The sequence below is a fragment of the Watersipora subatra genome, chromosome 4 (genome assembly GCF_963576615.1).
Source record: "Watersipora subatra chromosome 4, tzWatSuba1.1, whole genome shotgun sequence".
In the NCBI taxonomy this organism is placed as follows: Eukaryota; Metazoa; Bryozoa; class Gymnolaemata; order Cheilostomatida; family Watersiporidae; genus Watersipora; species Watersipora subatra.
In genome coordinates, this window is record NC_088711.1 from 54,150,853 (window position 1) to 54,178,832 (window position 27,980).

The 27,980-nt window shown below is 36.0% G+C and overlaps 2 protein-coding genes across 3 annotated transcripts; both read right to left on the reverse strand.

Moving 5' to 3' along the window:
* Positions 1-1,600: 1,600 nt before the first annotated feature.
* LOC137394711 (uncharacterized) lies at positions 1,601-6,361 on the reverse strand. Its single transcript, XM_068081478.1, has 8 exons — positions 6,231-6,361; positions 5,886-5,954; positions 5,714-5,782; positions 3,783-3,877; positions 3,368-3,467; positions 2,993-3,130; positions 2,014-2,258; positions 1,601-1,901 (listed from the first exon to the last, which is right to left on the reverse strand). The coding sequence occupies exons 1-8, from the start codon at positions 6,288-6,290 to the stop codon at positions 1,796-1,798; spliced, it is 882 nt and encodes a 293-aa protein (XP_067937579.1). The 5' UTR covers positions 6,291-6,361; the 3' UTR covers positions 1,601-1,795.
* Positions 6,362-7,770: 1,409 nt separating this feature from the next.
* Positions 7,771-27,969, reverse strand: LOC137395150 (bifunctional 3'-phosphoadenosine 5'-phosphosulfate synthase-like). 2 transcript variants are annotated; one of them, XM_068081974.1, is made up of 13 exons: positions 27,818-27,969; positions 26,750-26,864; positions 25,088-25,323; positions 21,993-22,131; positions 18,968-19,122; positions 17,257-17,446; positions 16,747-16,761; positions 15,039-15,195; positions 13,889-14,069; positions 12,524-12,617; positions 11,261-11,439; positions 9,213-9,338; positions 7,771-8,675 (listed from the first exon to the last, which is right to left on the reverse strand). In XM_068081974.1, the coding sequence occupies exons 1-13, from the start codon at positions 27,842-27,844 to the stop codon at positions 8,430-8,432; spliced, it is 1,860 nt and encodes a 619-aa protein (XP_067938075.1). In that variant the 5' UTR covers positions 27,845-27,969; the 3' UTR covers positions 7,771-8,429. The 2 variants fall into 2 exon arrangements, with proteins under 2 accessions (XP_067938075.1, XP_067938076.1); XM_068081975.1 differs by lacking the exon at positions 16,747-16,761.
* Between the last annotated feature and the right edge of the window lie 11 nt (positions 27,970-27,980).

Below are 27,980 nucleotides of genomic sequence, written 5' to 3' on the forward strand. Positions count from 1 at the left end.
CTATAAGAGCCATGTCCTGTGTCTGAAGCCAGCTTGTGATGTTACGTTATTCATAATGATCAATCACAAGATCATGAACTTAAAGCGTGCTAGTATTTTCACAAGCGCTGCATAAGTATGTTCATTATTATTACATAATATGGCAAAGACGGCTTAGTGTAGTGAGTTAGCTTGCTTCTTTGCTGGCTCGAGGCTTCTCAGTTCAAATCCACTGCTAAACAGATTCTTTATTCCTAAAAAATTATCCCTATAACTGGGCATGAATGACGGATCAGCAGACAAATGACACACATTGGGATTTACATGTATATAGACTAGCTGAATACTAGGCGTTGTGTGGGTAATGAATTAATTGCCCAATGAATTTGAGTAACCTAAGCTAGTAGCTTACTATAATAAGAGCCATGTAAGAAGCCAGCTTAAATAAGCTGGCTGAGCTTGTTTAAATTAAATTTGTTAAGCATGTTTGCTGAGACGTGAAGGGTGCTATTTTAACCAATCATCATTAAAGGTTGGCAGGTGCATAATTATGTGGTGTATGTATTTGTAGAAGTATTCATTTATATAGCAATGTAGCTGCTATGGCTTAGTGTTTTAGTTTGCCTGTCTGCAGACCTTAAGGTTTGGAGCTCAAATCCAGTGCGAACTGAATTCGTCTTTCCCAACACTTTATTGCTATAACGACACATACGAATGACAGATCAACAAACATACGGCAAACACTGATATTTATAAATATACAGTAGATAAGCGCTTATTTGACTCTTTGTTTAGAATTGTGTCACCCCTTTAGCATCTGCTGCTAGCCTGCTTTAATTAGTCTTTAATACCCAAAATATAATATTAATATTTCATAATAATACTCGATAATAGGGTCACCCTATATGGTTTTCCAGTTTGGTTGGTGACTCCTAATGAGTGAAACAGCCAAAGGAAAAGGCTGAAAGAATATTGCATATATATATAACAATCCTCAAAAAAATTTGTAGTATCCACCAATTCAGGATCTCCAAATAGCAGGCGCAGAACCTCTTATGCCTCTTATTTACATAGAGCTAACCAGTTTTATAATTATGAAGTCCTTATCAGTGTAATAACTTTTCGGTGCGTTTAGTGCTTGATTTTCATTGTCTTTCCTCAAAATATCTTTTATACATTTCATCTCATCACGTACTTCCTATCTCATCTTATTTAAACATAATGAGCTTTCAACTTATACGTTGAAAATAACTCTGCTATTTAACTAAGAACCATGTTGTCTTACTTCTTAGAAAAGTTGGATAACAGTTCTGAATCACACAGACAGGAGTCTAGTTTGCAGAATGAAACATATCTATATTAGACAAGAGATATGAGTAGCACAAATAACCATCTGGTGTATAACTCTTGAGCAAATTTAGCAATGATGCCATTACTATACTAATAGTATTTAAAACACTAGATCGTTATAAAGAATAAGTTTTTAAAATTTTCTTGAATTAAAAAATACGGGAAATTTGATGATGGACAGAATTAACCATCGCAAATTATACAACTCCCAAATACCGGTACTTATTATTTTAGTGTAAAGCGCTTCAGGACTAATAAAATATGTGACAGCCAAAAAAATAAAAAGCATTTGTAAGATTGTTTGCACACGGTTACAGTTATTTAGAAGCACTTAGAAGCAACAGACATTTATACATAGTTGACGAAAACTGTTTCCTAGCGATTAGTGACATATTGTTATCATTGCATGCTGGCAACAGGTTTAAAGGGGTTTAAAACGGGCATATAGGCAGGTTTCAGCAGGTGATTAGCAGGTCATGTCAGGTCGTAATATAGAAGTGCCTCGAGTGAATGACTGCATAGCGCTTGGTTCTCTCTGTCCAATGCTGACATCTCTCTGAAAGCTTGGCTCTCTAACAAAATACATAGACATCATTAGATTACTTCATGCTATCTACGTGTAGTTAATTTACGCAGAAAAATGAAAGGTGTATTTAGCTACAAGCACTGTAAGATAAACTCTACCTCATGTGTAGGCTGGGCCAGTTCATAGGTGCTGGGGCACCACTGGTTGTAGTGCTCAATGGAGGAGCACCTGCAGGATATGCCGGCTCAGGCTCTGTCTCCTGTGGATAACCTTCTGTCTCCGGGTAACCTCTGACCTCAGCGTATGTCTTATCTTGGGGATAAGCGTATGAAGGATGTCCGGTGTACACCGATGGTACAACTCCAGGCTGGGCAGTCTTTGGTATCTTAATTTCACCATGTCCCTAAAAACCCATATATAATATATATATAAGTCTTAAAGTTTGTGTGTTTGTGTGTACTTCGGTTTGTCTAGCTATAGCTATTAAAATAAAATGCAGAATCCATATCGCAGAGGATTTGATCTCAGAACCTCCCGTTCACCAGGCAAATATTTTACCGATTAAGCAATGATGGATTTATTGGGCAATGTACACTATGACGCTCTGTGAGTGAAAATGTGCATACAGATCTGCGTGGTGCAGTGTGATTTTATGCTTGCTCTCACGGCTCTTGTTAGCAAGTACTCAAAGTACTAGCTTACTCAAATTAGCCATTGGCAATGTGCCAGGCTAATGGCAAGCAGCAGGCAACTACATCAGCTGTCACGCCCATAAGCTGTTGTATAGTCTTTACTATAATAAGAGCTGTAACTGTTTGTTCGTCTGTCTAAAGCCACGATAACAACGTTAGCAAAATCAGTTGCCTCATCTGAGAATTGAACTCACATCCTCCGTTTTACAGACTGGCGCTAGCCACTGCACTGCCTTACTACTTTACAAGATTCCTACGCACGTACTGGTCACTCATGTCAATCTATCATGGTGCACAGGACTGCCAATGATGTCTAGTATGTAATACCAATGCTTCAAAACAGTGTTCCTAAACCATCAAATAAAATTTATAGTTACTGAAAAGCATATTAAATATGTATAGCCATGGTTCTACATCTTCTCAACATCAAACTAGGGGTGCTTACCGCAGCTCTTTGTAATTGTTCAGGAATTGGTCCGAATAGGTGAGCTTCCAATGGTCGTGATTGGGTGAATAGTCCTCCAACTGCAGCATATCCTTGATGGCCCCCAGCTGCCATGACATCGTGAACATCATAACGCACCTGTATAAAACAAATAAATTTGCACAAAAAAGCCAATTCAGTATACACTATAATAGCCACAGCACCATGTACTACAGGTAAAAATAGCAATCAGTAGTACAAACTTGTAGGGTTCATCTTACCACCTTATTGTAGCTATTTTTAGTTGCAGCAATCTTACTGTAGACTCAGTCAACAGTTATAGCCTAAATTTGGTAGAGCAGGTAAAACTAATGATGATTCAAAAGTATTTCTTACTGTAGCCAATATTCTCAAAGCCTTCACTTTATCCTCTTCATAAGGAAAGGAGCTCAGTATGAATTCTTTTCCAAGTTCGGTGTTGCAGTCAACCAGTGCTCTGTGAACAATTGGTATTACTGTTTACTGGGTATCATGCAGTTACTTCATGCATACACAATGGATAGTACGTACTTGTCAGTAATTTAGTGAATCATTATCTACCCATTACAAGACTTCCAGGTCAACCCACTGCTCATAGCAAATATACCTTCTAAAAAGTTTAAACAAATACATACATGTATGTCCTTTATCAAAAACCTTTTTGTTTAAGGAAGTAGATGTCAAGATATTTAACAGTCTAGCTAGTTTCAAGAAGGAAGGGAACTAAAAAAAAAACATAAAGATATAACATCAGGGATCACGATGTACTAACCTTTTGATGCAGTCAAGGACAATCAGTTTATCATTGTGTACGCTTACGGCATTTATCACTGCTCTTGCATCATCACACGTCATTCTCACTAGCCTCTGCAAGTAGAAACTTACTACTACAGTATAGTAGATATTTGACTAAATGTAACAGTTATGGCAGTTCATCATTGTAAAAATTAACAGAATGACAGAAGGTTTCTTTGGGTAGCAGATAATACTTGAGTTTGACTTTAGGCTCATAAACTGCAGTAAGTCTAGCCAAATTCAGATTGTATTATTAGAGTTGTCAACAATTGATAAATTCTATGAAGTACATAGAAGTAGTAGTTCTATTATTACTCAAAGTATTGTTTTGCGCAGTTTTGGTGGCTTAAATTTGTTCTGGCAGAGCTTAAGATGAAAATAAGAGTAACAGTGATTAATGAGATCAGTTTGGAATGCTTAGAAAAAACAAGACTGACACGTGTATTGAACATGCATTGAGCAAACAAGTGGGCGGACAAAACACGAGAAAAGGTTTGCCGATCTGACAAAAAAGAGATGGCGGTTAGGAAATGATGGTCCAAAAAAGGCAGACGTAAAGCTGTTGTAGTGACCTTAAATAAAAAAGTCTAAAAGAAAAGTAAACAATGGTTGAAATAAATCTTTTAGCTGATAACACACCTTAGTTCATCAACATTCATTAAAAACAAGTCTTGTCTTTTCTTAAAATAGCAACAAATGTAAAATATTAAGTTTTCGTTGCACAACAATGTTGTGTGGAGATATTGGGAATATAACATACCAACAGGAAAGGCAGCCAGACCATGGGATAAGCATATAATACATACAAGCAGCAAGACAACGCCTAAAGGCATCGAAAGATCCAATAGTTAGAAAATGTCAAAAGCAATTTAGAAATTTTAAATTTAGAGGAATTAATCATAGAAATTGCGTCAATGCCAGATGGAGAACATGCCAAAGGGATGTAAGGAAAACAACTAAACCTACCAACCACCATCACCAGAAAATCACCAAACATGCATTAGAGACTAATCGAATGAGTACACATACAGATCCGCCAGTCTGGTCAAATATGGCATAGACCACAGTGTCTACATCACTTACTCAAGCTGAAGACTTACGCAAACAAGAAATATTCACTCCTGACATAAAGCATTGAACCTTAACACTCAATCTACTGCCACAGGTTAGCCATCCCAAATGCTAGACATCTGTAAAAGAGAACAGCTCCAACAACTCAGCTTCTCTTTTTCTCAAAGGCCTCCTTGGGCGCTTTCCCCTCTGCTTGTTGAAAAGTCTATTTCTCTCCCACCTATGGAGTCTCATTCGCCTTTATCAGCTGAGCCTTTTTTACGCCACTTTGGCAACGGCTGAAACTCTACCTATGGACTGTCGCAACTTTCATTTGACTGTCAAAACTCACAGCCGTATGAGACTGAGCAAACAAGCATGGATGACTGCGAGTAAAAATGTAACTTTCATTAGCTATTTTAACCTTTTGTCATTAATTTTAATGTTTTGGAATTTTAATAGTTGTGCAATTTAATTGTTAGGTTTATAGAATAAAAAAGTAACTGTTAATAGTAAATACCAGTATTTCTTACAATAGCAACATCTTCACTAGTACCTGAACCAGTAATGTTAAAATTAGTTCCCACAAGCTAAGCAAAAGTACACAAACTAAACAGTCAAAATAGAATAAAATGACATAGTAATTTCAACACTGATGCTGTGTGTAAATGTGGAGTAGTTATGCATAACATAGATTTTCCACATTCACCTATCACAACTATACTGAGCAGTGTGTACAGTAAAAAACGCAACATTCTATTAACAGTTCAATCAGCAGTCTGAAAAATTGTCATATCATCAAAAACATTTACTTTTAAATATAAAAACTGCATAAGTCAAAGCATTATGTATACTTACTGGTTCCATAATTTTTATAGCTTTAACCTTGTCAGATGGAGCTGCAATGTGATTCAACACTTGCGCTGCCTGCAATTGAAGCAAACAGCAAAAAAGTATGAGTTGTGATTTGTTACCTTAGTACAGTGTTAAAAATGTTCAGGTGTGTCGTGAATTAATTTTTTACACTTACCTGTGAAGCGCTAAAAAATCCTCTTGAATCAAATAAAATCTCTATCTTTCGGCGAACTGATGTAGTTTCCTAAAATATAGATATTTTGGTTATTTATGAACAACAGAGTCCCAAATATTGTATTAACGATAGCTATCAACTATTAAATGACACTAAATTAAAATATTAAAATACTAATTTTGTGCTTAAATATTTAGTTAGTGTTTATGCATAAGCATGTTACGTTATTGCGGATAGGCAACGCAAATTAAGAACACTTTTTTTCAAAAATAATTGATGGCAAGTAGTTGGGCAAGAGACGGAGTACTAGTAGCAATCTAAGTAAAATAATGTTTGCTTACTAACTTCTTTTAACCGTTGAAGCATTGCACAAAAATTTGAATTATCTTGAGGCTCCTTTGCCATGATTGCAATGCAAAATAAGTTTGATTTAGTACAGTGAGAGTTTCGTTTTCGATCTTATGAGAACTAGCGAGTATCTTTGGAGGAGCAGTATTAAGGTTTCCTAGGTGACACGCGGTCTATGACGGCACATTCTAAACTCATATAAATCTATGCGTTGACTCGTTACAACATTGCCTAAACGTCTTCGATACTACCCGTTTATTGAAAAACGGGAGACAACTCTCAGTTAATAAAAAAGATTACGATAACTGAGAGCACAAATTTTTACTGTATTAACAGAAGCAGATAACTTTGGAGGGAGAACCGATAAAGAGAACTCGAATTTACTGACTGATTTCTTAAAACTAACACTGAAATTACATTGGCAGCTTGGCTTAAAAATCTTGCAACTTATTACCCCATTCTTATTTAGGAACCAAGAAGCTTCAATGCTAATATTATTGTGAAGAGAAAAATATGGAATATACATGAATATATATAACTTTACTCGATATAATTATGGTAAATGATATACAGCCCCCCCCCCCAAAGGATAGCCGACGGCTCTCATATGGGCGGGGTGTAATGATGGAGCTCTGTTGGGATGAACCCGAACACGGCACCCGAACAAACATATTATGAACATTTTTACGAATATTATGAACTGTAGTGGTTATTTTATTTATCTGTTGAATTAATTTTGTTGTCAAATAAACATAGTATTCCAATATTGCCACCATTATAATCAGTCAGTTGCCATTCGCAAGCATTCGTGGTATTAATAGTCACAATCGTAAAATAGCTCAAATTCGGTTTTGTATTTAGATTTTGAGTATAAAAACTACACTGCACAGCTTTGCCTGCTGTCCCATCTTATTGGCCAGGTAAAACAGTGTGAGAACGATGAAAGACTTTGTCATTTTCTATTAGGGGTGGCAACATATTAATCAAAGACTAGAAAAAAAGGCCGTTCTTCGGGTAATTTTGGGTAAATTATATTCAACTTTGAGCATATATTACAACCTTTACCAATTTTAAAATTACTAAAAGTAGGTAATTTGAAATGTTTTATTTTGCATGGATCCATTATTTTGGTTAGGTATCACCCCTACATTGTAGAAATTCAAGGTTTGCTATTATGAACCGCGGGTCTACTGACTGAATGAGCTAATGAAACGATAACAGCGAGTCGTGTTTTCCAAAACCTAACAAGGCAACGCGACCGCCCCGCGAGAATTGTGTTTGCTCCGAAACCCAGGTTAGCACAATCCTAACTGAGCTCCTTTATTAAACCCGCCCATATGATAGCCGTCGGCTATCCTTGGGGGGCTGTATATCATTGGCTATAGTTAGAAAGTGAATTGTATGTTAAATCAGGCTATCTAACAACAATTGGGTACATAAACCAGCAAGATTCTCAAAAGTCATCTGTCATATCTTGCTACAAGAACATGTAACTTGAAAAAGCAAGTTTTACATATCCAATAATTGGATAGCAAATTTATTTCTATCTTTCTTTGCAGTGCTTATTCATATTATAAAAAGATAATGATGCAGTTATTTGATTTAAAAAGAGTGATCAAGAAGAGAAGGAAACAGTAACACACCCAGAAGACCGGCCACACAAGTAATGCCGACATAGTCGAGTGCGAGGAAGCACTTCCTAAATGCTAAACATGTTAAAGATTAATTTAAAGCTTCACCAACAGCACACTTCTAAGCAAGTTTAAAAAGAAGAGATTACATTGACAAAAATATTCACTTTAGCTAAATTGAAGTCAATGAAGCTGATAGCCAAATTACTGGCCGCTGTTTATAATATTGCCGGAATGTAGATATTGTCCGGCAATCGAGTGGAGATTCTCTGCCTGATTATGCACAGCAATGATTGCCAATAAAAACAAATGAAAAAATTCAAAAGGAGAAACATAAATTCAAAACAAAAACCTAGAATAGGCACATGTTTCAAGAGCTATAGTGGGCGGGAGTAGCTATAGTGGGCAGGAGTAGCTATAGTGGGCGGGAGTAGCTATAGTGGGCAGGAGTAGCTATAGTGGGAGGGAGTAGCTATAGTGGGCAGGAGTAGCTATATTGGGCGGGAGATTCTACAGAGATTGACAGCCATATTGAGAGATTGTTATTTCAAGTCAATGGTAGAGTCTAGTTTTGCTTTGGCAGAGATTGATAGTAGTCGCACATAATCTTCCAGGCAGATGGAGCCATGAATCCATCTGGTGGAGTTACTCCATTCCTCGCCATCGCTCTCATTTTTGTGCCAGAAATGAACTCAAAATCTTCCTTCTTTTTAGGGTCAAAAAAATCCATGGCTGACTTGACCTTGTTGTACGCTGCCACTCTGAATGGTACTATCTCAAGCTGGGTCAGTCCTGGAGCCATGGTCAGCACCTGCAGCGCATATAAGCATTCATTACACTTGACTCAGACGTAGGTAAAGCAATCCAGATATGCAAAAAGTTCCAGTAATTAAGACAAGCCAAATGCCCTTATTTGCATACGAATGAAAATTGAGGTATTGAGGCATATGAGGTACTCTGCTTATGGGAAGTTGAATACACTACATGTAAGTTTTTTGCAAAAGTTTACTAGTTTACCATTATATGTTAAAATATGTTACATATTAACATATAATATACATGTACATATTAAAATATATATAAATGATAAAATGCATCAATATTGAACGTTTATATTATAAAGTGTATACTATATGTTTATATTATATATATTTCATATGTATCTAAATTACATTTATATTATATATTATAGGATTATAGGATTATATGATTATAGGATTATAGGATTATATGATTATAGGATTATATGATTATAGGATTATATGTTTTTAAGTTCTGCCATAAGTAAGTTTATAAGGTTATGTAAACTCTTCCCTGTATTCTTATAAAATCACAAAGATATCCTCACCTTGCTGCCATGTGTAGCCTCGTATAAATCTTTTCCTCCATCTGGATGGGGCATCCCTGCAGGGTCTCGTCCTACTATGTAGAAATTAGCCCCAGCAGACATTCTAGCCTTTGCATGCCATTGCACCTGCAAAAATAACAGCATTTTGATTTGAGCAATGCACACTCCCGCACTTTGACTAGAGAGCCTTTCAATTTCACTGCCCTAAATTGGCTGACAGACAGGTATGTAAGTTGACCTGCAGGTAAATCGCAGGAATATCGTTGAACTGCACGTAACTAGTTGCCATGCAAGTGATTGAGTGAAATGCAGGTAAATTCAATGAAGATTCTAAATTGTAAGATTTAGGAGTTTCCAATGATGACTTGGGGCTATGGATAACTGTTACCAGTTTGATATGCAACCATTAAATCTATTTTTGCTTCCGTGTTGTCAAAACTAAAGGTAAAACTGGTTCACATTATATCGCTGTCCACAGGAGTTGTCCTTTCGGCGTTCATCATCGACTATCAGTGCCATAAACCGATAGCATCGATGAAGCAACGCGGATACATCGGGAAAGTTTGCAGCTGTCAAACATTCCTGATATTTCACCAAACATGGACGACAGCCTAGACAATGTGCACCATTTCAGCGATGGTAGTGTGATTTATTTATTTCCATTTATGATAGTTGCTGCAAAACTAGTATTTGATTCAGTCATGCAAAAACAAAGAGGTTTTCTTCGTAAAAACTTAAAAAGATAGATGAAAACACTACGTCACAGAGGATTTCTTGATGCAAACACGGATAGGTTTGTGACAGTGTGAAGATTGTCATCACCAGCAATCACCGAAGTATAGTCGGATCAATGCCAAGATACGTCGATATAGTATGAACCAACCTTTAAACTAAAGATTTTTAAACTAAAGATTCAAACTAAACTAGCCTTTCGACTAAAAAACAGGTGAATTGTCATTGGATAGTAATAAAACAGATTGTCATTGGATGGTAGTAAAACAGATGAATTGTCATTAGATGGTAATAAAACAGATTAATTGTCATTGGATGGTAGTAAAACAGATTAATTGTCATTGGATGGTTATAAAGCTGGTGAATTGTCATTGGATTGTAATAAAACAGATTAATTGTCATTGGATGGTAGTAAAACAGATGAATTGTCATTTGATGGTAATAAAGCAGGTGAATTGTCATTGGATAGTAATAAAACAGATTAATTGTCATTGGATGGTAGTAAAACAGATTAATTGTCATTGGATGGTTATAAAGCAGGTGAATTGTCATTGGATTGTAATAAAACAGATGAATTGTCATTGGATGGTAATAAAACAGGTGAACTGTCATTGGATGGTAATTAAACAGGTGAATTGTCATTGGATGGTAATAAAACAGGTGAATTGTCATTGGATGGTAGGAAAACAGGTGAATTGTCATTGGATGGTAATAAAACAGTTGAATTGTCATTGGATGGTAGTTACCATGTGATAATGAAGTGCAGTGAGTCAAAGATTATTTTCACTTAATTGATTCTTAAACAGATTGCTAGCCACCCTTCTTAAACATCAAAAAAAATTGAAAAATCTAGCCCTGTGAAATTAACATTGTAGTATGCAGAACTTCAGATAAGCAGTTGCAATTGACAGGTTTTTGTTTCAGCCCTGCAGGGTTGCTAACCACCCTTACTCAACCACACTGGAGAGCAGATATGGTTTGGTAGCAGACAAAACGATTGGCCTTTCTTGACACAACCAATGATTCTTATGTGTCTCGAATCACTGACCAATTGATAATGAGCCAGCCATAACTACTGAGCCAAAGCTGCTTTCTGGTAGGCAACCCCGATTGAAAAATACATAATGCTCAACCCATCTTAAATAACTACATTCAATACTACGACTTCATCCACAATTTATGCATTAGTTTCAATTATCCCTAATACTCATCGTACTTGTAAAATCATGCTAGCATAATAATTGATTAAAATAAAACTTCCTTAATTTAGCCAAAAGGATTCCTACTTGGTAACTCCGGAAAATACCCATACACACCTCCGTTGGTCCTGCATACATCATGGGTGATGGAAAAATGGCAACTATAGTACTGTTGGGGTCAAGGACATTATCTTCAAGAATGGCAGCGTGCTGCTTCATTCGGACTGCCAGTGGCACATCATCATCTTTCGTCCAGCCACCCAAAGGGTGCAAGAGCAGGGTAGGATTTTTGTAGCCTGTAAAGAGAAGATAACTCTACATGTGCACATTTAAGATGCACATTCATAGACAAGACTATATCAGTAAATGGATATGCATTTAAATATGATTAGTAATAAGCCAGGTGATGCCTCGGATTCATTTCATTTTCAATCAGATAGTCGGAGAGGTCAACCCAGAGGTCAACACAGAGGTCGGTGGTCAAGCGGCTGGTTTTCAGGAACTAGACATAGTTTTGAAACCAAATATATAAGCAGCCTGGTGGAAAGCACGGAGCATATGTGAGTGACATTTCTATGAAATTGGTGAAATAATGTAAAAACACAGAGTCTACGCAGACTGACAGACAGAAAATGACAAATCGGGGTTTATTCATATAGATGCTAACATCAGTATTTGGATTATATTAATTCATACTTGTTTATAAACATGTTTATAAACATGTTTGTAACCAGCTGTTTGTAACCAGCTTCACAGCCAATTTGGATATTTGTTTTTAAAATAGTGCATAGAAAAAAAATCTAGAATCTATGAATTGTCTGAATAACGGTTAAATTGACTGCGTCCCGCATAGAGTTGGTCATGTAGACACAGTCTACATTACTAGCTACTATGCGCTTACAATGATGCTATGAGAACTCCTACAAACAAGACTTCAATGGGCGGCTAACTCAAAAATGAACTTTACATAAAAGTTTTAATCACATTTTAACCGTGATTTTTATCAATTTCAATCTAGAAACATTCTGGCAATAAAATCAATTCAAACATCAAAACAATCGTAAATGATAGAAAAATACCGACAATTTTTGATGAAATCTACAAAAGATTTATGTATGCTCATCTTTATTAGTTATTTTTCTTTTCCAACAGAGCCAATGATTACACAGTCATGTCATTTTATGTAGAGTGTAAAGCTACATACATTAGCAAAAAACTTTTTCAAGTTTAAAATATATTTTTTATATGCAATAGCCTGAGGGCCCCACTCACTAGCAGCAGCGTAAATAGTTCATAACTATCCACCAATCAGGAAGCACCTTTTATGGTAAAATTAATAAAAGACCATTCGAGCTTGCTAGTACAAACTTAGGTTCCCACCTCGCTCTAAGAGCCGACGCCTCGTATCCTGCATGAGCAAAGCATGGCCATTATGTATGGGGTTTCTTAGTTGGAAGGCAAACACCGCATCAGCCTAAAAATGAGGTAAAATTCAGATGTGAGCGGAGATAATTCCAAAACTAATCTTCAGGTACAGATAAGGTTACGTCATGATGGCATAATACAGACAGTGGAACTGAGCTTTGCCACAAAGCGTTCTTTAACCATGATTAGTTCAAGGAAAAAGGTTTTGATGTTGCAGCATATTTTATTACAGTCCGTCAGCTATAAAAAGAATTTACCACCCAGCTATTTATTGTTTAACCATTTATTTAACTATCTATTTATTGTTGTGATGTTGCAGCATGTTTTATTGATAAAAAGAATCAAGCTATTCATCGTTAAACTAGGAGTTGAAACCTAGCCAGGTAACTGGCGGGTTTTGCATCATCAGAGGTTGTTCTTCCTTGTTAAGACAGAATAGAAGCTATGAAGGATGCACAAGATGACATCAAAACAGCTGTTATAACAGTTGGTACAAGCCAGTTTAGTTGAAACTGTCAGGTGAAATTTGTTCAGCTCTTTTTAGCCTACCAACAGTGACGTGTGTCACCACCAACAGTAACGTGTGTCACCACCAACAGTGACGTGTGTCACCACCAACAGTAACGTGTGTCACTACCAACAGTAACGTATGTCACCACCAACAGTGACGTGTATCACCACCAACAGTGACGTGTGTCACCACCAACAGTGACGTGTGTCACCACCAACAGTGACGTGTGTCACCACCAACAGTGACGTGTGTCACCACCAACAGTGACGTGTGTCACCACCAACAGTGATGTGTGTCACAAACATTAAGAAGGAGCTAAAATCTTTCAATTTTAGTCTGTCATCAAAATAGATAAATGAAAAGGAACAAATACGAAAGTACACATATTTGTGAAGAAATCATTGAAAAACAAAGTAATCAAATTTCTAAATGTTTTTTAAACTAATAGTTTTTATTAAACATAAAACTTCAAAAAATAGGGAACTCTCGTAAAAACTGACCGAAGTATTAATTTACAAAAAGAACTTATACAAATCCCACTTATAGTACTGTTTATGCTCTGGCAAAAGTAGATTAGCACACAAACTACTCATAGGAAGTGATTAGTGCCAGTAGGTAGTGCATCAGTCTCATTCCAAGCCAGGTACGTTACACCCATGGGTTAAGTGCCATTTGATAAGTTAATTTTCGCCTGTAAAGGTTACTTTGGAAGACAAAATTTCGATGTTTTTTATTCAAAATGTTTGTTCAACTACCACAATGCAATATATAGGGCAGCTCAGAACCCTCGAGTTGAACCTTACACTAACCTTCATCTCCTCAAACTTAGCCCTGAGTTCATTAGGGGTGAGTCGGTAGTTGTCGAGTCCATCACCCCATCGGATTCGCTCAAGCACTTCAATATCGCCGCCACACAGCCAGTCACCACTATCATATATCATCTTAATGTAAGGATGCCCCTGATTGGTTGTCCCGAACTGTCGAGCACATCTACAACAAAGAGAGTTGTCAGCACCATAAAAACATTAGAAGCGGCTTCCATTTTTATGACATGGTCAGTGCCTGACTGATACAGTCACTGACAACTCTGACAATCAATTACCAGTTACCACCAGTGATTTGAAGGCTTTTATTCCACGATGTTGTTCCTTTATGACAAATACATATTACAGTACAGTCATACCTTGACATACTTACATACGAGAACTTTGAGATACGAGGTAAGTTTCGCTCAAGTTTTTGCTTTGAGATACTAGACATACTTGAGATGTGAACATATCTCAAATATCTGACACATTCGAGATATGGGCCAGTACAAAAACAGCATCGCTCGGTCTTTCTCACCAGATAATTTGAAAGTTTTTAAAAAGCCGGGTAAAAGCAAAAGTGAGGCAAAAAGGCCGGAAGAAAATAATAAAAAAATACAAACAAAGATAAAATTAAGTTTCGTGTATAATTAAAAATTATTTTAAAATGTTTGATACGCTAAATTTATTAAGGGCAAAACTAAGGTTTACGTTGCGTTGAATATTGTCACAAAAGTGTACCGTACCAAACATGTTGCTGTCAAATATCTCTCACACCGCGTTAGCCGCTACATCTTTCTCGAAGATAAAAACTCCATTAGTACTCTACATTGTAATGTTACATTTTATTGCAGTTCATTGGTACTAGGTAAGTATTTGTAACATTTTTTGGTATTTTGTTTGTATTATTGGAACAATTAAAAACACATTTTTCAACGTAATATCGTATTTTTAGAGTTTTTTTCAGAAAGTGGGAACGGGTTAATTCGATTTAGTAATTTTATATAAAAATATTGCTTTGAGATACAACAGAATTTACATACGAGCTCAGTCCCGAAACGCATTAAGCTCGTATGTCATTGTATGGCTGTATTCACATCCATTATGGTAGTAAAAAAGTAAACATTCTATAGCCTGTGTTACACAAACTAACCTCTCCTCTTTTCTATGCTCATAGAACTCTGGCTTCCTTAAAATGGCAACCGGCTGACCCTCATACTTGAGTGTCATGGCCGGGCAATCTTGGAGCCGCTGCTTATCGGACATGCTGACAGGAAGCACTATAGGAATGGACTGATTAGTGACTCCACCTAGTAATACAAGGACGGATAACTAGACAGCACTTAACGCACACATTTCTGTTTTTAAAACCTTTTCGTACGACATATACGAGAGAACAGCATCATGTGACTTGCTTCACTCGATTACAATGTAAACAGTGTCAAATGTATTCCACCGCCAAACTAACATGAACTATATCCACAGATGTTCTTTGTAAATCATGCAGCAGTGTACAAGTCACAAACATTTGGGTTCACGATTTACATAAAATGTATTTATTGATTATTACTATCGTAACTTCTCCGCAATGCTATTAAATTACTTTTATTTTAACCTTTAAAACATGTCTGTTCAACTCACTCAATAATTCCTGATTTCTGTCTTTGCAGTGTTTTTTTTTTGCATATAATGAAAAATATAATTTTGTTGATGATTATTAATGACAATAAAGAGTTATACATACATAGAGTTATATACATAGAGTTATACATACATACATTATGTTTATGATAAGGTCAAAATAGTCTGTTTTTCACAAAATAGTCTAGCTAATGTTACATAAATTGTATGCCGAGCAGATGTGGTACAGATGACTACCCTTACGGATGCTAGTATTATGGCACACCACGACTGCTAACTTGCGTCCTTTAGAAAGTTCACTCGAAACACCTATTTGACAATGGCACAAAGAACATGCAAAGCTGCAGGTTGTAAAATGAACTAAATTTAATGTAACTGAATTCAGACATGCCAGAGTCCTTAAAAGAAATATATTCCCGTATAGCATACATGTACATTTTTGGAAAGTAGTTGAAATCCTGCATTGTCGAAGAAAATTATTAATATATCCATGCATGATGTATTATATTATGTATTATATATTGTTGTATTATATATTATTATAGTATATATTACTGGTTGAACCCATGAAAATTTTAGTTTCCGTCTTTTCCATGGAATTTTCCCAGTGTTTACTTCAATGCCATGTTTACTTCACTGCCAATTTTAAATTTTCTGCATGGTTACTTTGCCAAATGTTTTCTTTTCCTCGTATTTACTTTTCCACACGTTTTTACACTTATACATAGCATGGCATAATATTTTCAATACAAACTATCTTGTACCATATGTACATGTTTGAATTAAGAGCAATAAGGTCTAATTGATAAGGTCTAAAATATTATATACTATCATACTATATATCATTACAATATAAATTATTATATTATGAATTATTACAATATAAATTATTAATATATAGATTATAATATTATGTATTATTATATTATTATAATCTAAGATTTATTACTTTGATCACCATAACATTAAATGTTAACTTAAGTTTAGTTTATGTCAAGTTTAATGTTAATGCGGTAGTTAAAGTTAACAATAACAACTCGGTATAAGTGAGTTCAGTTAAGCTATCACATGTTATCACATGCCAGACACCCAATCCAACTCACTATAAAGACAGTAGCAAGTTAGCAACAAGCATGCATTATCAAAATAACAAACAGCATGATAGATGACGAGTGAGGTCAGGATGAATGGTAAAGGAAAGAGGCAGAGATGTCACTTACCATTTGAGCTATCTTCTGAAATCGCATAAGATTAGAGATAAATGGGGTTGATAGAGAACAAACTTATAACTGGCATCACAGAAAAACCACTGGCTATAAAAATGCTCACTAATTGCTTGACACCGTAATCAACTTTTGTAGATTTCATAAGACATTTACCACAAACACAGGAATAGCCACGACGAGTTCTACTTATTTCTGCTTGCAACCAGTAAATAAATACAAATGCTTTAACGAAAACCTTTGCAAAAACTGACCAAATTATTTTGAGCTGAAATAGGAGATCATCCCCATTAAAGCTCCAGATAAATGTTCTGTTGTACAATGCAATGACCAGTAGTATAGGGGCAATATTACTTGCCTCATCACTTATAATGTACTTCTGTGAAAAGATGAACTTTAACACAGACCTATCTGGCTAGTTCTCACATCAATCAACTTGACATTAAAAGCGTTTAATAGTTGCCTATGATAGAACCTTTACCAAAAAGGAATGATTTTCATGCGTACTTTCAAGAAGCGAGCCAAAGTGCTGCGACTGGAGATACTGTGTCTCTGTCATAAAGCCTGTGAGTGGGTACGCCCAGCCTTCTGACAGCACTTGCACCCACTGGAGATCTAGGCGCGTTATCTCTATGGATGGCAGGATCTCAGCCTCTTTTCGTGCGACGTTCTTTTGGTCTTCCGGCACAAACAACTCCTGTCAACAGCAAAGTTAGAAAAGAGGTAAAAAAAGAGTTGATAACTCCGATATAAGCCGATATATATGAGCTCATTAGCATTTGGAATATAGAACAAAACTGTTCAAAATCATTGCCTTATAATAAATACACTTCTAATTAAGTTATATAAATAATAACTATTTTACCCAAAACTACAATAGTACAATAGAGGGAACTATCACCAAAATTAAAATCCCTTAATCTTCAAATTTATAACATATGTATTAAAAATTTAAAATTATAAACAAAGGCAAAACTATTATTACCCAAGACTGCCAATATGTAAGAAAAGTGTGAATTCACTCAATACGAAATAATATAGCACTAGCAAAATATAATAAAACTAAGCAACGTTAGAGATATGCAATAGAGGTATTCAAGATAAGATTCAATAGAGTAATGCCTAGTCTGGCACATGAAGATCTCAGCACTCTATGAACTGCTACGCTGTTCAATACAATTGGTACCCTTCTCATCACACAGAAACGTATATTAAACAAACAGTTATGAGTTTATCTTTGCCACTCTTTAATTAAACTAACGATGACATCTGTAGTAACAGTAAATATTTCAGAACTGATGTAGTGTGTGCCTCCATATCTCGTAATATATACTGTAGTTTTACCAGCTGCTCGTACAGCCCCACAGTGTCTAGTGGAACATGACACATGTGACAACTTTGGCTGCCATTTTTATAGGATCTAAATTTGTGTGGATCTAAATTTGCTGTTTTTGAGTGTTATTTAAATCTTGTTGCTTTTAAAAGAATTTAAATAAAGGAAGTCATACGCATTATTTTTATCTATACAAATCTCAAAGTTTGTCGTCTGTGATTCTGTCTGTCTATTTATAGCGATTAGTATCTAGCAATGAAGAACCCGTATCATGGAAGATTCGATCTCGGAACCTCCCATTCACCGGCAATACTTAACCAATTGAGCTACGTAAGATGCATTGGGCTCATAGGGCGATACGAGTCATTATATGGGTTACAATACGCATAGCACTCTGCCTTACGCAACTACACTAAAGCTTGCTCTCACAGCTTTTATTAGTAAGTTTAAATTACTAGCTTACCCAAATTAACCATTGACAATGTGCCAGGCTAATGGCAAGCAACAACATTACCTGCCACTGTTTATAAGCCGTTTTTAATACTTCTGCAACGCCTGGCATTCGACTACTCCTAACTAAGTAAACATAGCTTTACTATAATAAGAACCGTGTCTGTCTGAAGCAGAGAAGTACCACGCGGAAATCAAACTTGGATATTCGGCTTAGCAACCTGACATAGTACCACCTACATCAATTGATCACCTTGCTACAGTACATAATAATTGCGCACATAGTTGTTACACCTGATGACCTCTCACGGCACACGGAACTGCCTGTGTACTAGTGAACATAACAAGAACTAAGTACTGAAATCAATCCATAGAATTACTCTAGGCTGACAGGAATAAAGCATAGATGCGTAATGGTAAGATATGACAGCGTACCTTTACAGTCTCGACAGTAGCCTTGGGCACAATACCCGCTGACTCTAACATGCTGACTGTGGCTTGTACACAACTTTTCACTGTCACATTGTCAGTGTTCAACACTAGCTCAGGGCTATCTGGTGCTTCATAGGCCTGGTCTATTCCAGTGAAACCTACAGGCAGTAGTATGATAGGCAGTCTTAGTTCAGAGTAGCATCAAAGAGCAGAAATGGGATGACAACTCCAGTGTTAAGCTGTGCCACAATTGATTCGAGTTGCCATATACAGTCAAACAAGGATAACTCGAACTTCACCGGACCGAGCGAAAGTATTCGAGTTATCATAGCGTTCAAGTTATCAGAGCACTGTCACAAGTCCATGTATTTATTTATTAGTAGATACATGTACATATACAAACTATAATATAATTCAAAAGCATAAATGGCTTGTTTCAAATTAATTGCTTTTAATGTAAAGTTTAAAACTTTTTTATCAAAAGTATAGAGACTTCTCTATCACTTGAGACTAGTTTGTTGTTTGAGGTGATGTTATTGCCAGAACGTTTTTATATTAAAATTGGCAAAACTCGATCGTTGTTGAAATGCTCAGAAAAAATACATCCTTTTCTTTTGAGCGTTTTAACCAAGATCAATTTTGCCGATTTTTCTTGAAGTTTATGCGAAAGTTACCTCACTTTTCCTTGCTTCCGAAGGGCCATCTCTAAGCGGATGTTTGGTCAAATCAAATTTCACCAAACCTTTAGAAAAGTCATTGACAAAAATATTTTGCCGATGGTAGTAATAACGACGCCTATGAATTACGAAAAGTTGAGGTTTACCTCTATGGGTTGGGATAAAGTGATTTTTTAAAGTGATAACAACCGTCTCGGTAGGTGTTGGGCAAAAAAACTGTTTGAGTGAAGAGTTGAGGTCGAGTTATCTAAAGCAATTTATCATTACGTGGGAACGGACCGAAGAAACCGTTCGAGTTAACCATGTGTTCGAGCTATCCGAGGGCGAGTTATCCATGTTTGACTGTACTCTTTAATAACCTAGGAGAAATATTTATAGACACAAGACAACTTTTTCAAGATCGTTGTATAAAATAGAGTCATGTCTATGACAGCTAGAAACAGCCACTCCATAGATTTTCTCTATGGAGTGGCATACAAACTGGGGTTAACCACAACAAGTTTAAATATTGGAAAAAAATTGCTTAAACCATTTTATGGATAAACAGTGGTTCAATGATTGGAAAGTGGAGGTAATTCAGTATCAATTTGCTATCAGGTTGTACGTTGTTATGGTTTACCACAGACATTTTTTATTAGTTTATGCCTCAAAAACCTTGTCTTTTACATGAAAGTGCCGATGAAAAGGCCCCTTGGTGGAATAGTGGTAATAGTAGAGTGGTAATCATAAGGGTCATCACCACACATAACTGTAATACTTGCTATTCAGTCTAGCATACGGTAGAATTGTGACATCACAGTGACAGACTATCAAATGCTGCTCTAATTTACAATGGATACAGAATATTGACAGTAATAATTACTTCCTTACCTATACACAACTACTAGTGGGTGGGTAATGTGGACAGTTTCTCTTTTCATTACAGTTACCACTATTCTATTCACTCTAGAATATTCTAAATTATATCTTTAGCTTGCAGAGTTTGTTGGCTCTCTTTTCTTAATTACATGTTTTGTAATACAAGCAATAGTTTTCCCAGAATGCACCATATCGTAAACCCCAAAATTGTCCACATTACCCACTATGGGTGGGTAATGTGGACAATTTGTGGGTAAACTTTAGCTAATAATTTACCTGTCCACATTACCCAGCTGTCCACATTACCCACTTTTCCCCTACTGCAATGTTTTATATCTTAACATATTTCGCTATACTTTATATTTACTAGAAGGAGTTATGTTCTTTTAATCTAGATACTTATAAACTCTAGTTTTGTAACCTTCCTTGAAATTGTCACACTGAAGAAATAATATTTAATTAATAATTAAACTGTGTCATAAAAGATCGCTTTGTATGGGTTTTGAACTCGTACTACCTACATGTATGCTAATCGCCTGTCTTCCAAATTTGATGAAAGCTCTATATACATGTATATATATATATATGTATATATCTCAGAGTTAGCAATTAAATCCTAGTAATGAAAAACACCTTCGTACTGGATTTGAACTCACAAATATTGTAACTGCAAGTGTGTAAACACTTGCACCTAACCACAAGGCTAAGCCGTTCTCACCATTCCCATTACTATATGCTGTTTACCCTTTTCGCGATTGCACGCGCTAAATTAATTTATGCAGTACAGCACGCCTTTGGGTCACAATGACCTTGTTATAAGATTTTTTTTCGCTTCACTATATGGAACACAATGTTTTTCTGTCCCGCCCCTACTTTAAAAGTTTAAAATCCTTTACAGTTGTTATATTTTTTTCTTATTTTATTTGAACTGCACAAACACTTATCTCATGATATGAAGTTTGAAAGTTAGAATGGTAACTGTTGTTTTATGTTAAATAAAAAAAAATTCTTTATAAAGAATTGTTTTATCACCCGGGCAACGCTGGCATCCAGTAGTCTTCACTATAATAAGAGTGACGTTAAAAAATTGTCGTGCGAGGGAAAATTTATAAGAGGAGACTGGCTATGGCCTAATTAATGATGTAAAACAGGCTCGCTTGACGCAATGCTTGCCTCAATTTGCTATCTTACAACTTTGTTTTCAATATGAATGCCCACAGTCTATCTGATTAAAAATTCATTGAGAACAACTGCCTTAATGAAAGTGTTCATGGGTTTTGTCGTGAAACAATTTGGGTTGAAAATGCAAAAAATCCTGAGCAATGGTGATCTTATTGCTAGAAGTTGATAAACATATTTCACTGAAGCCTCAATACCCTTTTCAAGATACCGAGACATTACGATGTTAATTTTAAACTTTATGATGTCAAAACATGGAATACTGGGCAAAATGAGCAGCAAATAAATTTCCTGTTAGTTTTCAGCAAACAGACCTTTTATCATGCCAGCTCGAGCCTTTTTGTACAATCCCTTGACGTCCCTTTGTTCACAGATGGCTAGAGGCGTGTCCACAAATATCTCAAAGAAAGGAAGTGACCACTGTTCGTGTAGGTTCCTGGCCCCGTCCCGATCCTGTACAAGAATTGCATCCGCTTCAACGTTTAAACTCTAAGCATGGTTTTTGACAAAAAGGTTAAAAAACAAGGCCTCTAAATAACATAGACTACTAACAAGGTTTTTTTCTGACATACGCTACTAACAAGGTGTATTTCTGACATACGCTACTAACAAGGTGTATTTCTAACATAGGCTACTAACAAGGTTTATTTCTAACATAGGCTACTAACAAGGTGCATTTCTAACATGGGCTACTAACAAGGTGCATTTCTAACATGGGCTACTAACAAGGTGTATGTCTAACATAGGCTACTAACAAGGTGTATTTCTAACATGGGCTACTAACAAGGTGCATTTCTAACATGGGCTACTAACAAGGTGTATGTCTAACATAGGCTACTAACAAGGTGTATTTCTAACATGGGCTACTAACAAGGTGTATTTCTAACATAGGCTACTAACAAGGTGTATTTCTAACATAGGCTACTAACAAGGTGTATTTCTGACATACGCTACTAACAAGGTGTATTTCTGACATACGCTACTAAAAAGGTGTATTTCTAACATAGGCTACTAACAAGGTGTATTTCTAACATAGGCTACTAACAAGGTGTATTTCTAACATAGGCTACTAACAAGGTGTATTTCTAACAGGCTACTAACAAGGTGTATGTCTAACATAGGCTACTAACAAGGTGTTTTTCTAACATAGGCTACTAACAAGGTGTATGTCTAACATAGGCTACTAGCAAGGTGTATTTCTAACATAGGCTACTAACAAGGTGTATTTCTAACATACGCTACTATTAAGGTGTATTTCTAACATAGGATACTAACAAGGTGTATTTCTAACATAGGCTACTAACAAGGAGTATGTCTAACATAGGCTACTAACAAGGAGTATGTCTAACATAGGCTACTAGCAAGGTGTATTTCTAACATAGGCTACTAACAAAGTGTATGTCTAACATAGGCTACTAACAAGGTGTATTTCTAACATAGGCTACTAACAAAGTGTATGTCTAACATAGGCTACTAACAAGGTGTATGTCTAACATACGCTACTAACAAGGTGTATTTCTAACATAGGATACTAACAAGGTGTATTTCTAACATAGGCTACTAACAAGGAGTATGTCTAACATAGGCTACTAACAAGGAGTATGTCTAACATAGGCTACTAGCAAGGTGTATTTCTAACATACGCTACTAACAAGGGGTATGTCTAACATAGGCTACTAACAAGGAGTATGTCTAACATAGGCTACTAGCAAGGTGTATTTCTAACATACGCTACTAACAAGGGGTATGTCTAACATAGGCTACTAACAAGGAGTATGTCTAACATAGGCTACTAGCAAGGTGTATTTCTAACATACGCTACTAACAAGGTGTATGTCTAACATAAGCTACTAACAAAGTGTATTTCTAACACAGGCTACTAACAAGGTGTATTTCTAACATAGGCTACTAACAAGGTGTATTTCTAACGTTTGATAAGCAATCTTAACAAGAGCCATGTCCGTGGTAAGTTATGCTTAAAGGCTACCAAAAAAGAAAAGGGTCCAACGGAAATTGAACTCATATATTCAGCTTAGCGACCAGCCCCACTACCAACTGCACCACTCAACCACCTCGCTGCATTGCTGAATAATTGTGCACATACTTATTACACATGATGATTTCTCAGTGTACAGGACTGTCAGTACACTAGTTTTCTATAACTTTCTACAGAGGAAAGTAAACAGAACAGTTACTTTTCTAACACAATTATGATAGGTATGTGGTTTTCCCTAACCATGGCTATAGCATAGAGCCCAGTAGATGTTTGTTAACAAGTTTCCACTATGGAACGTCTACGGTAACAACTGAGTGTTATTCGCATGACAAGCTATTATGGACCAACTGCGCCACTCGACTACCTTGTTGCTGTGTGGAATACTTATACACATAGTTATTACACATGATGATCTTTCACGGCACAAAGGACTGCCAAGGTACTAGTGTCTATAATTTACTAATCTAGCTCAGACTTGCTCCACAGGTAGCACCTTTCACTTCTAGGTAGAACCAGGACTGACTATTGCTTACAACTGAACATAGCCTGAGAAAGTGCTGTCAACCACCGCCATAAGTTTTACCTATCCAACTTTCACTAAACATCCTTAAGTAGTTTCTCAATAGACTAGTGTTCCTTTCCAGAATTTTTGGACGGTTTCAGTTATTACAGACATTTGTATTGGCCTGGTTTTTGCTGATTACAACAGCACGACAGCGTTCTCATCAAGCCGCGTAGGCAGCAACACTGGTTATAGAGTGTTGATACGCTGCAAACCATCAAAACTCAGCAAACAGCCAGACGGCTACTGGCTCTAAAAATGAAAATATATCCAAGTCTTTTCTTGGTACCATTTATGATGGCAAAAGCATAGCATCTGATCCAAAAATTCACCAAACCTATTGCTGTCTTTATTTTGTGGCATGGGAAACAGAAGTCATGAGTCTAAGTGACTGAATGTAAATCGTCTGTAATGAATATCAGATTAGGGGAGGTTTGACAATTACAAAAACTTCGGCATTTTGAAAAACTATTTGGCTACAATCTAATTTAAGATAAAATAATTTATTATCTTCAACAATCAAAAATTCTTCAATAATTCGGCTCATTTCCTTGAGTTGAGATAAACCTTCTAGTCAGGTTGGTCTGCTCTACCAGAAAAGCTATAGATAATATTATATACATAGCTGGTCACAAATCTAAAAACTGACACTTTGACCAAGCATAGAGTCATTACCAACTGAGCATAGAGTCATTACTAAATAAGCATAGATTTATCACAACCTGATCAGACCTATCACGAGTCCTAAAGTTTTACCAACCAGTCTGAGGTCAAGGGTCATAGAGTTATCAGCAACCAAGCATAAAACTATTACAAACAAGCATAGAGTTGTCAAGAGCTGCGTGTATCACCTTTTTATATGGAGATATGAATGACGTAATGCAAACAACTCCACTGTCAGCAAAGAGTTTTGCTACTTCAGAGATCCTCCGAATGTTCTCCTCTCGGTCTTCAGGAGAGAAGCCCAAGTTCTTGTTTAAGCCAGTCCGAACGTTATCTCCATCAAGTACATACGCAGGGATCCCTCGCGACACCAGGTACTCTTCGAGAGCAAACGAAACAGTCGTCTTACCAGCCCCAGAGAGTCCTGCATAAACAGCAGCAGGTTATCACAACAGACAGAAATAATAATACCGTATTGGAGACTATGGGTAAAAGGATTTTCACCATATATGGCCAAATAGCTTTGGGTTGAGCCTGTATTCCAACTATTTGTGTTTTTTGTTTTATTTGCATCAATCATAGAAAATCTGAAATTGGTAGTAAAGAAGAAAGAAAAAAAATACCTATGTAAATATTCCATTAATAATTAGCCATGAAAATAGTGATGTCTGATGTACAATGTTATGGCTAATCATGGTCGTGGACCTGAAAGTCAGCAAGCAAGCCCCAGGGTGAGATATTCCAGATTATCTGACAGATACTGTTTGTGTCCATCTAAATTTAGCATTACATTTCATCTCCCTGAGGTAAACAAGAAAACTGATTTTGTTGTTTGTTTTTTTAGCCACCATAGTAAGGGCTTGGCTTACTTATATAGAATAAACATCTCAAAATCTCAGACAACCTGCACAGCAACGAATTGGGTAAAAGTCAAAAGTAAAACACCATGATTAAATAAAAAACAACATGTGTTTTTTTCCTCTAAAATGCAAAAGTGGAATCATGTTTTGCTACAAACTGTTCAAAATATAATAATCATATTAGTATAATAATAATAATAATAGGTAATATTGGTATACTCTAGGGATGCACTAAAACGTTACACCACATTCTCACGCGCAAAAGCTTGTCAATAGTGTCAACTGCAGCCTGTGAACATGTCATTAAAAACCGTGCAATCATCTTCACAAACACTTATTTACTTACAATGCCAATCTTTTGTGTTTACAAACTGCCTTAAAAACTGAACAAGCAGTGTTCAAACCTACATATTATGAAATAATAATTGTCTTGCAACGCTTTTATATAAGGTTTAAATATAAATATTTTTATATATAGGTTTTACTAATTATGAATAATACGGTATGAGTTGCCAAGTGCTAAACCAAACTCTTTCATAGAATAAAATTGATTTTGATTCATTCGAACAACAAAAATCTCAACTAAAACATGGAAGAATTATTTGCTTGTGAGCAATTTTTGATTACACAACATAATCTTCAAAATATTATGGTGATCTAACTCGAAGGATACTTGACCAATTAGCAAGCAGAAATATGTTATCAAGTATTTTGATTGGTCAATTTTATTTTCGTAAGTTATACATTGTGACAGTAAAACAATTCACAGACATCTTCATTCTATCTTAATCCTATTTATTGCGATTTTGTTGCCTAATTGTTGACCATAGATAAAACCACAGCACTGGTTTTATCTATGGTCAACCTATCTATGGTCTATGGTTTTATCTATGGTTATTGACCATGGACCAAACTACAGCACTGGTTTTATTTCATAACAAGGCCTTGCAGGATTTACTATTCAACTGTAGAATAAACATAATCTCTGACCAGTGAGCCAGACTGTGCATCCACGAAATCCTCCTTTGTTCCCAAGCACCTGTCCTCGTTCACTTCTTGTTACCAACACGTTATTTTGAAAAGTTACATTGGTTGCTTTCACATCCTGAAATATGATGAATGACCTTAGCAAGAATTGACAAACATAGGCCTACTAAAGAGCCGTAAATAAGCTAAATTAAAAAATACAAATGAAATTCAAATGAGTGGCAAAAAAAAACAAAGTAACTATTTGTAGCAAATATTCAAGAGAACTATTGTTTGAAATGCAGTACGCAAACAACTTTTGCCAAAACTACCCAGGTACATACCTGCCAACTCTCACGCATTGGGCGTGAGACTCACGCAATCACACCAAAGAAAAAATGAAAATGCGTGAGATTTTTGCTCCAATTTCCATAATTTTATATATACTATCATTGATACATCAATTGCCCCAAAACCAAATCTCACGCATTACCTCACTCTTGGGTTGGCAGGTCTGCCCAGGTACATGTACTTATCAGGTAAACCTGCCATAAAATTAGCTTTCACAGAATTAGTCATGTGTAAATTAAAAGAAAACAACTTGTATTCATGATAACACTTGCAAAGTGAATGACTCGGATACAAATTAGAGTAGATAAAAAGTCATACAAGCCGTTCAGCCTACTAAATTACATAGTAGGCCATTATATAGAAACTTGGTGTTTCAATAAGCTTTCAATAAACATGGGCTTGGGGTTCTTTGATCAAAGATTAGCGACTTGGAATCATATGCTAGGCTGCCAGGCCATTATGTGTATGTAATCTCTCGGAATGAAAATAAAATAAGTTGGTAACTGTAAACGTATTTGCTATCTGATCAACCACCTTGAAGGCTTACAAATAGGTTAATCATGCCATAAAAGTCTTGATATCAACTTGAAAAAGTTCAGATGCATAAAGCTAATTATCTGTAACACACATGTAGCTTAAAATTTTGATAATAAAGTCTTATACACTACATAAATTAGGATTCTAGAATGTGCAACTATAAACTAGAAGCATAAAAAATTGCATGGATAACGTAAATCTTACAGTTTTTTGCTTCTTTGCTGCGCTCATTTTGTCCACCAGATAATACAAAGTACTGAGTTACAACTATTATATAAATTCTACAACAATGCGCTGCGTTAATTGTATGTAACTTGTTAAACGATCAATGAATGAAATTTAAAAAAGAAATTCACTAATTTAGAAG

What these genes read in the sequence shown, in the direction of transcription:
- LOC137394711 (XM_068081478.1), bottom strand. Translation starts at nt 6,290, where the DNA reads ATGGCAAAGGAGCCTCAAGATAATTCAAATTTTTGTGCAATGCTTCAA. An exon ending in CTATAAAAATTATGGAACCA is followed by an intron (nt 3,878 to 5,713) that starts GTAAGTATACAT and finishes TTCTACTTGCAG; the next exon opens with AGGCTAGTGAGAATGACGTG. An exon ending in AACAATTACAAAGAGCTGCG is followed by an intron (nt 2,259 to 2,992) that starts GTAAGCACCCCT and finishes ATGGGTTTTTAG; the next exon opens with GGACATGGTGAAATTAAGAT.
- LOC137395150 (XM_068081974.1), bottom strand. Translation starts at nt 27,844, where the DNA reads ATGAGCGCAGCAAAGAAGCAAAAAACT. An exon ending in CAGCAAAGAAGCAAAAAACT is followed by an intron (nt 26,865 to 27,817) that starts GTAAGATTTACG and finishes ATCATATTTCAG; the next exon opens with GATGTGAAAGCAACCAATGT. An exon ending in AGGCTACACATGGCAGCAAG is followed by an intron (nt 8,676 to 9,212) that starts GTGAGGATATCT and finishes TATGCGCTGCAG; the next exon opens with GTGCTGACCATGGCTCCAGG.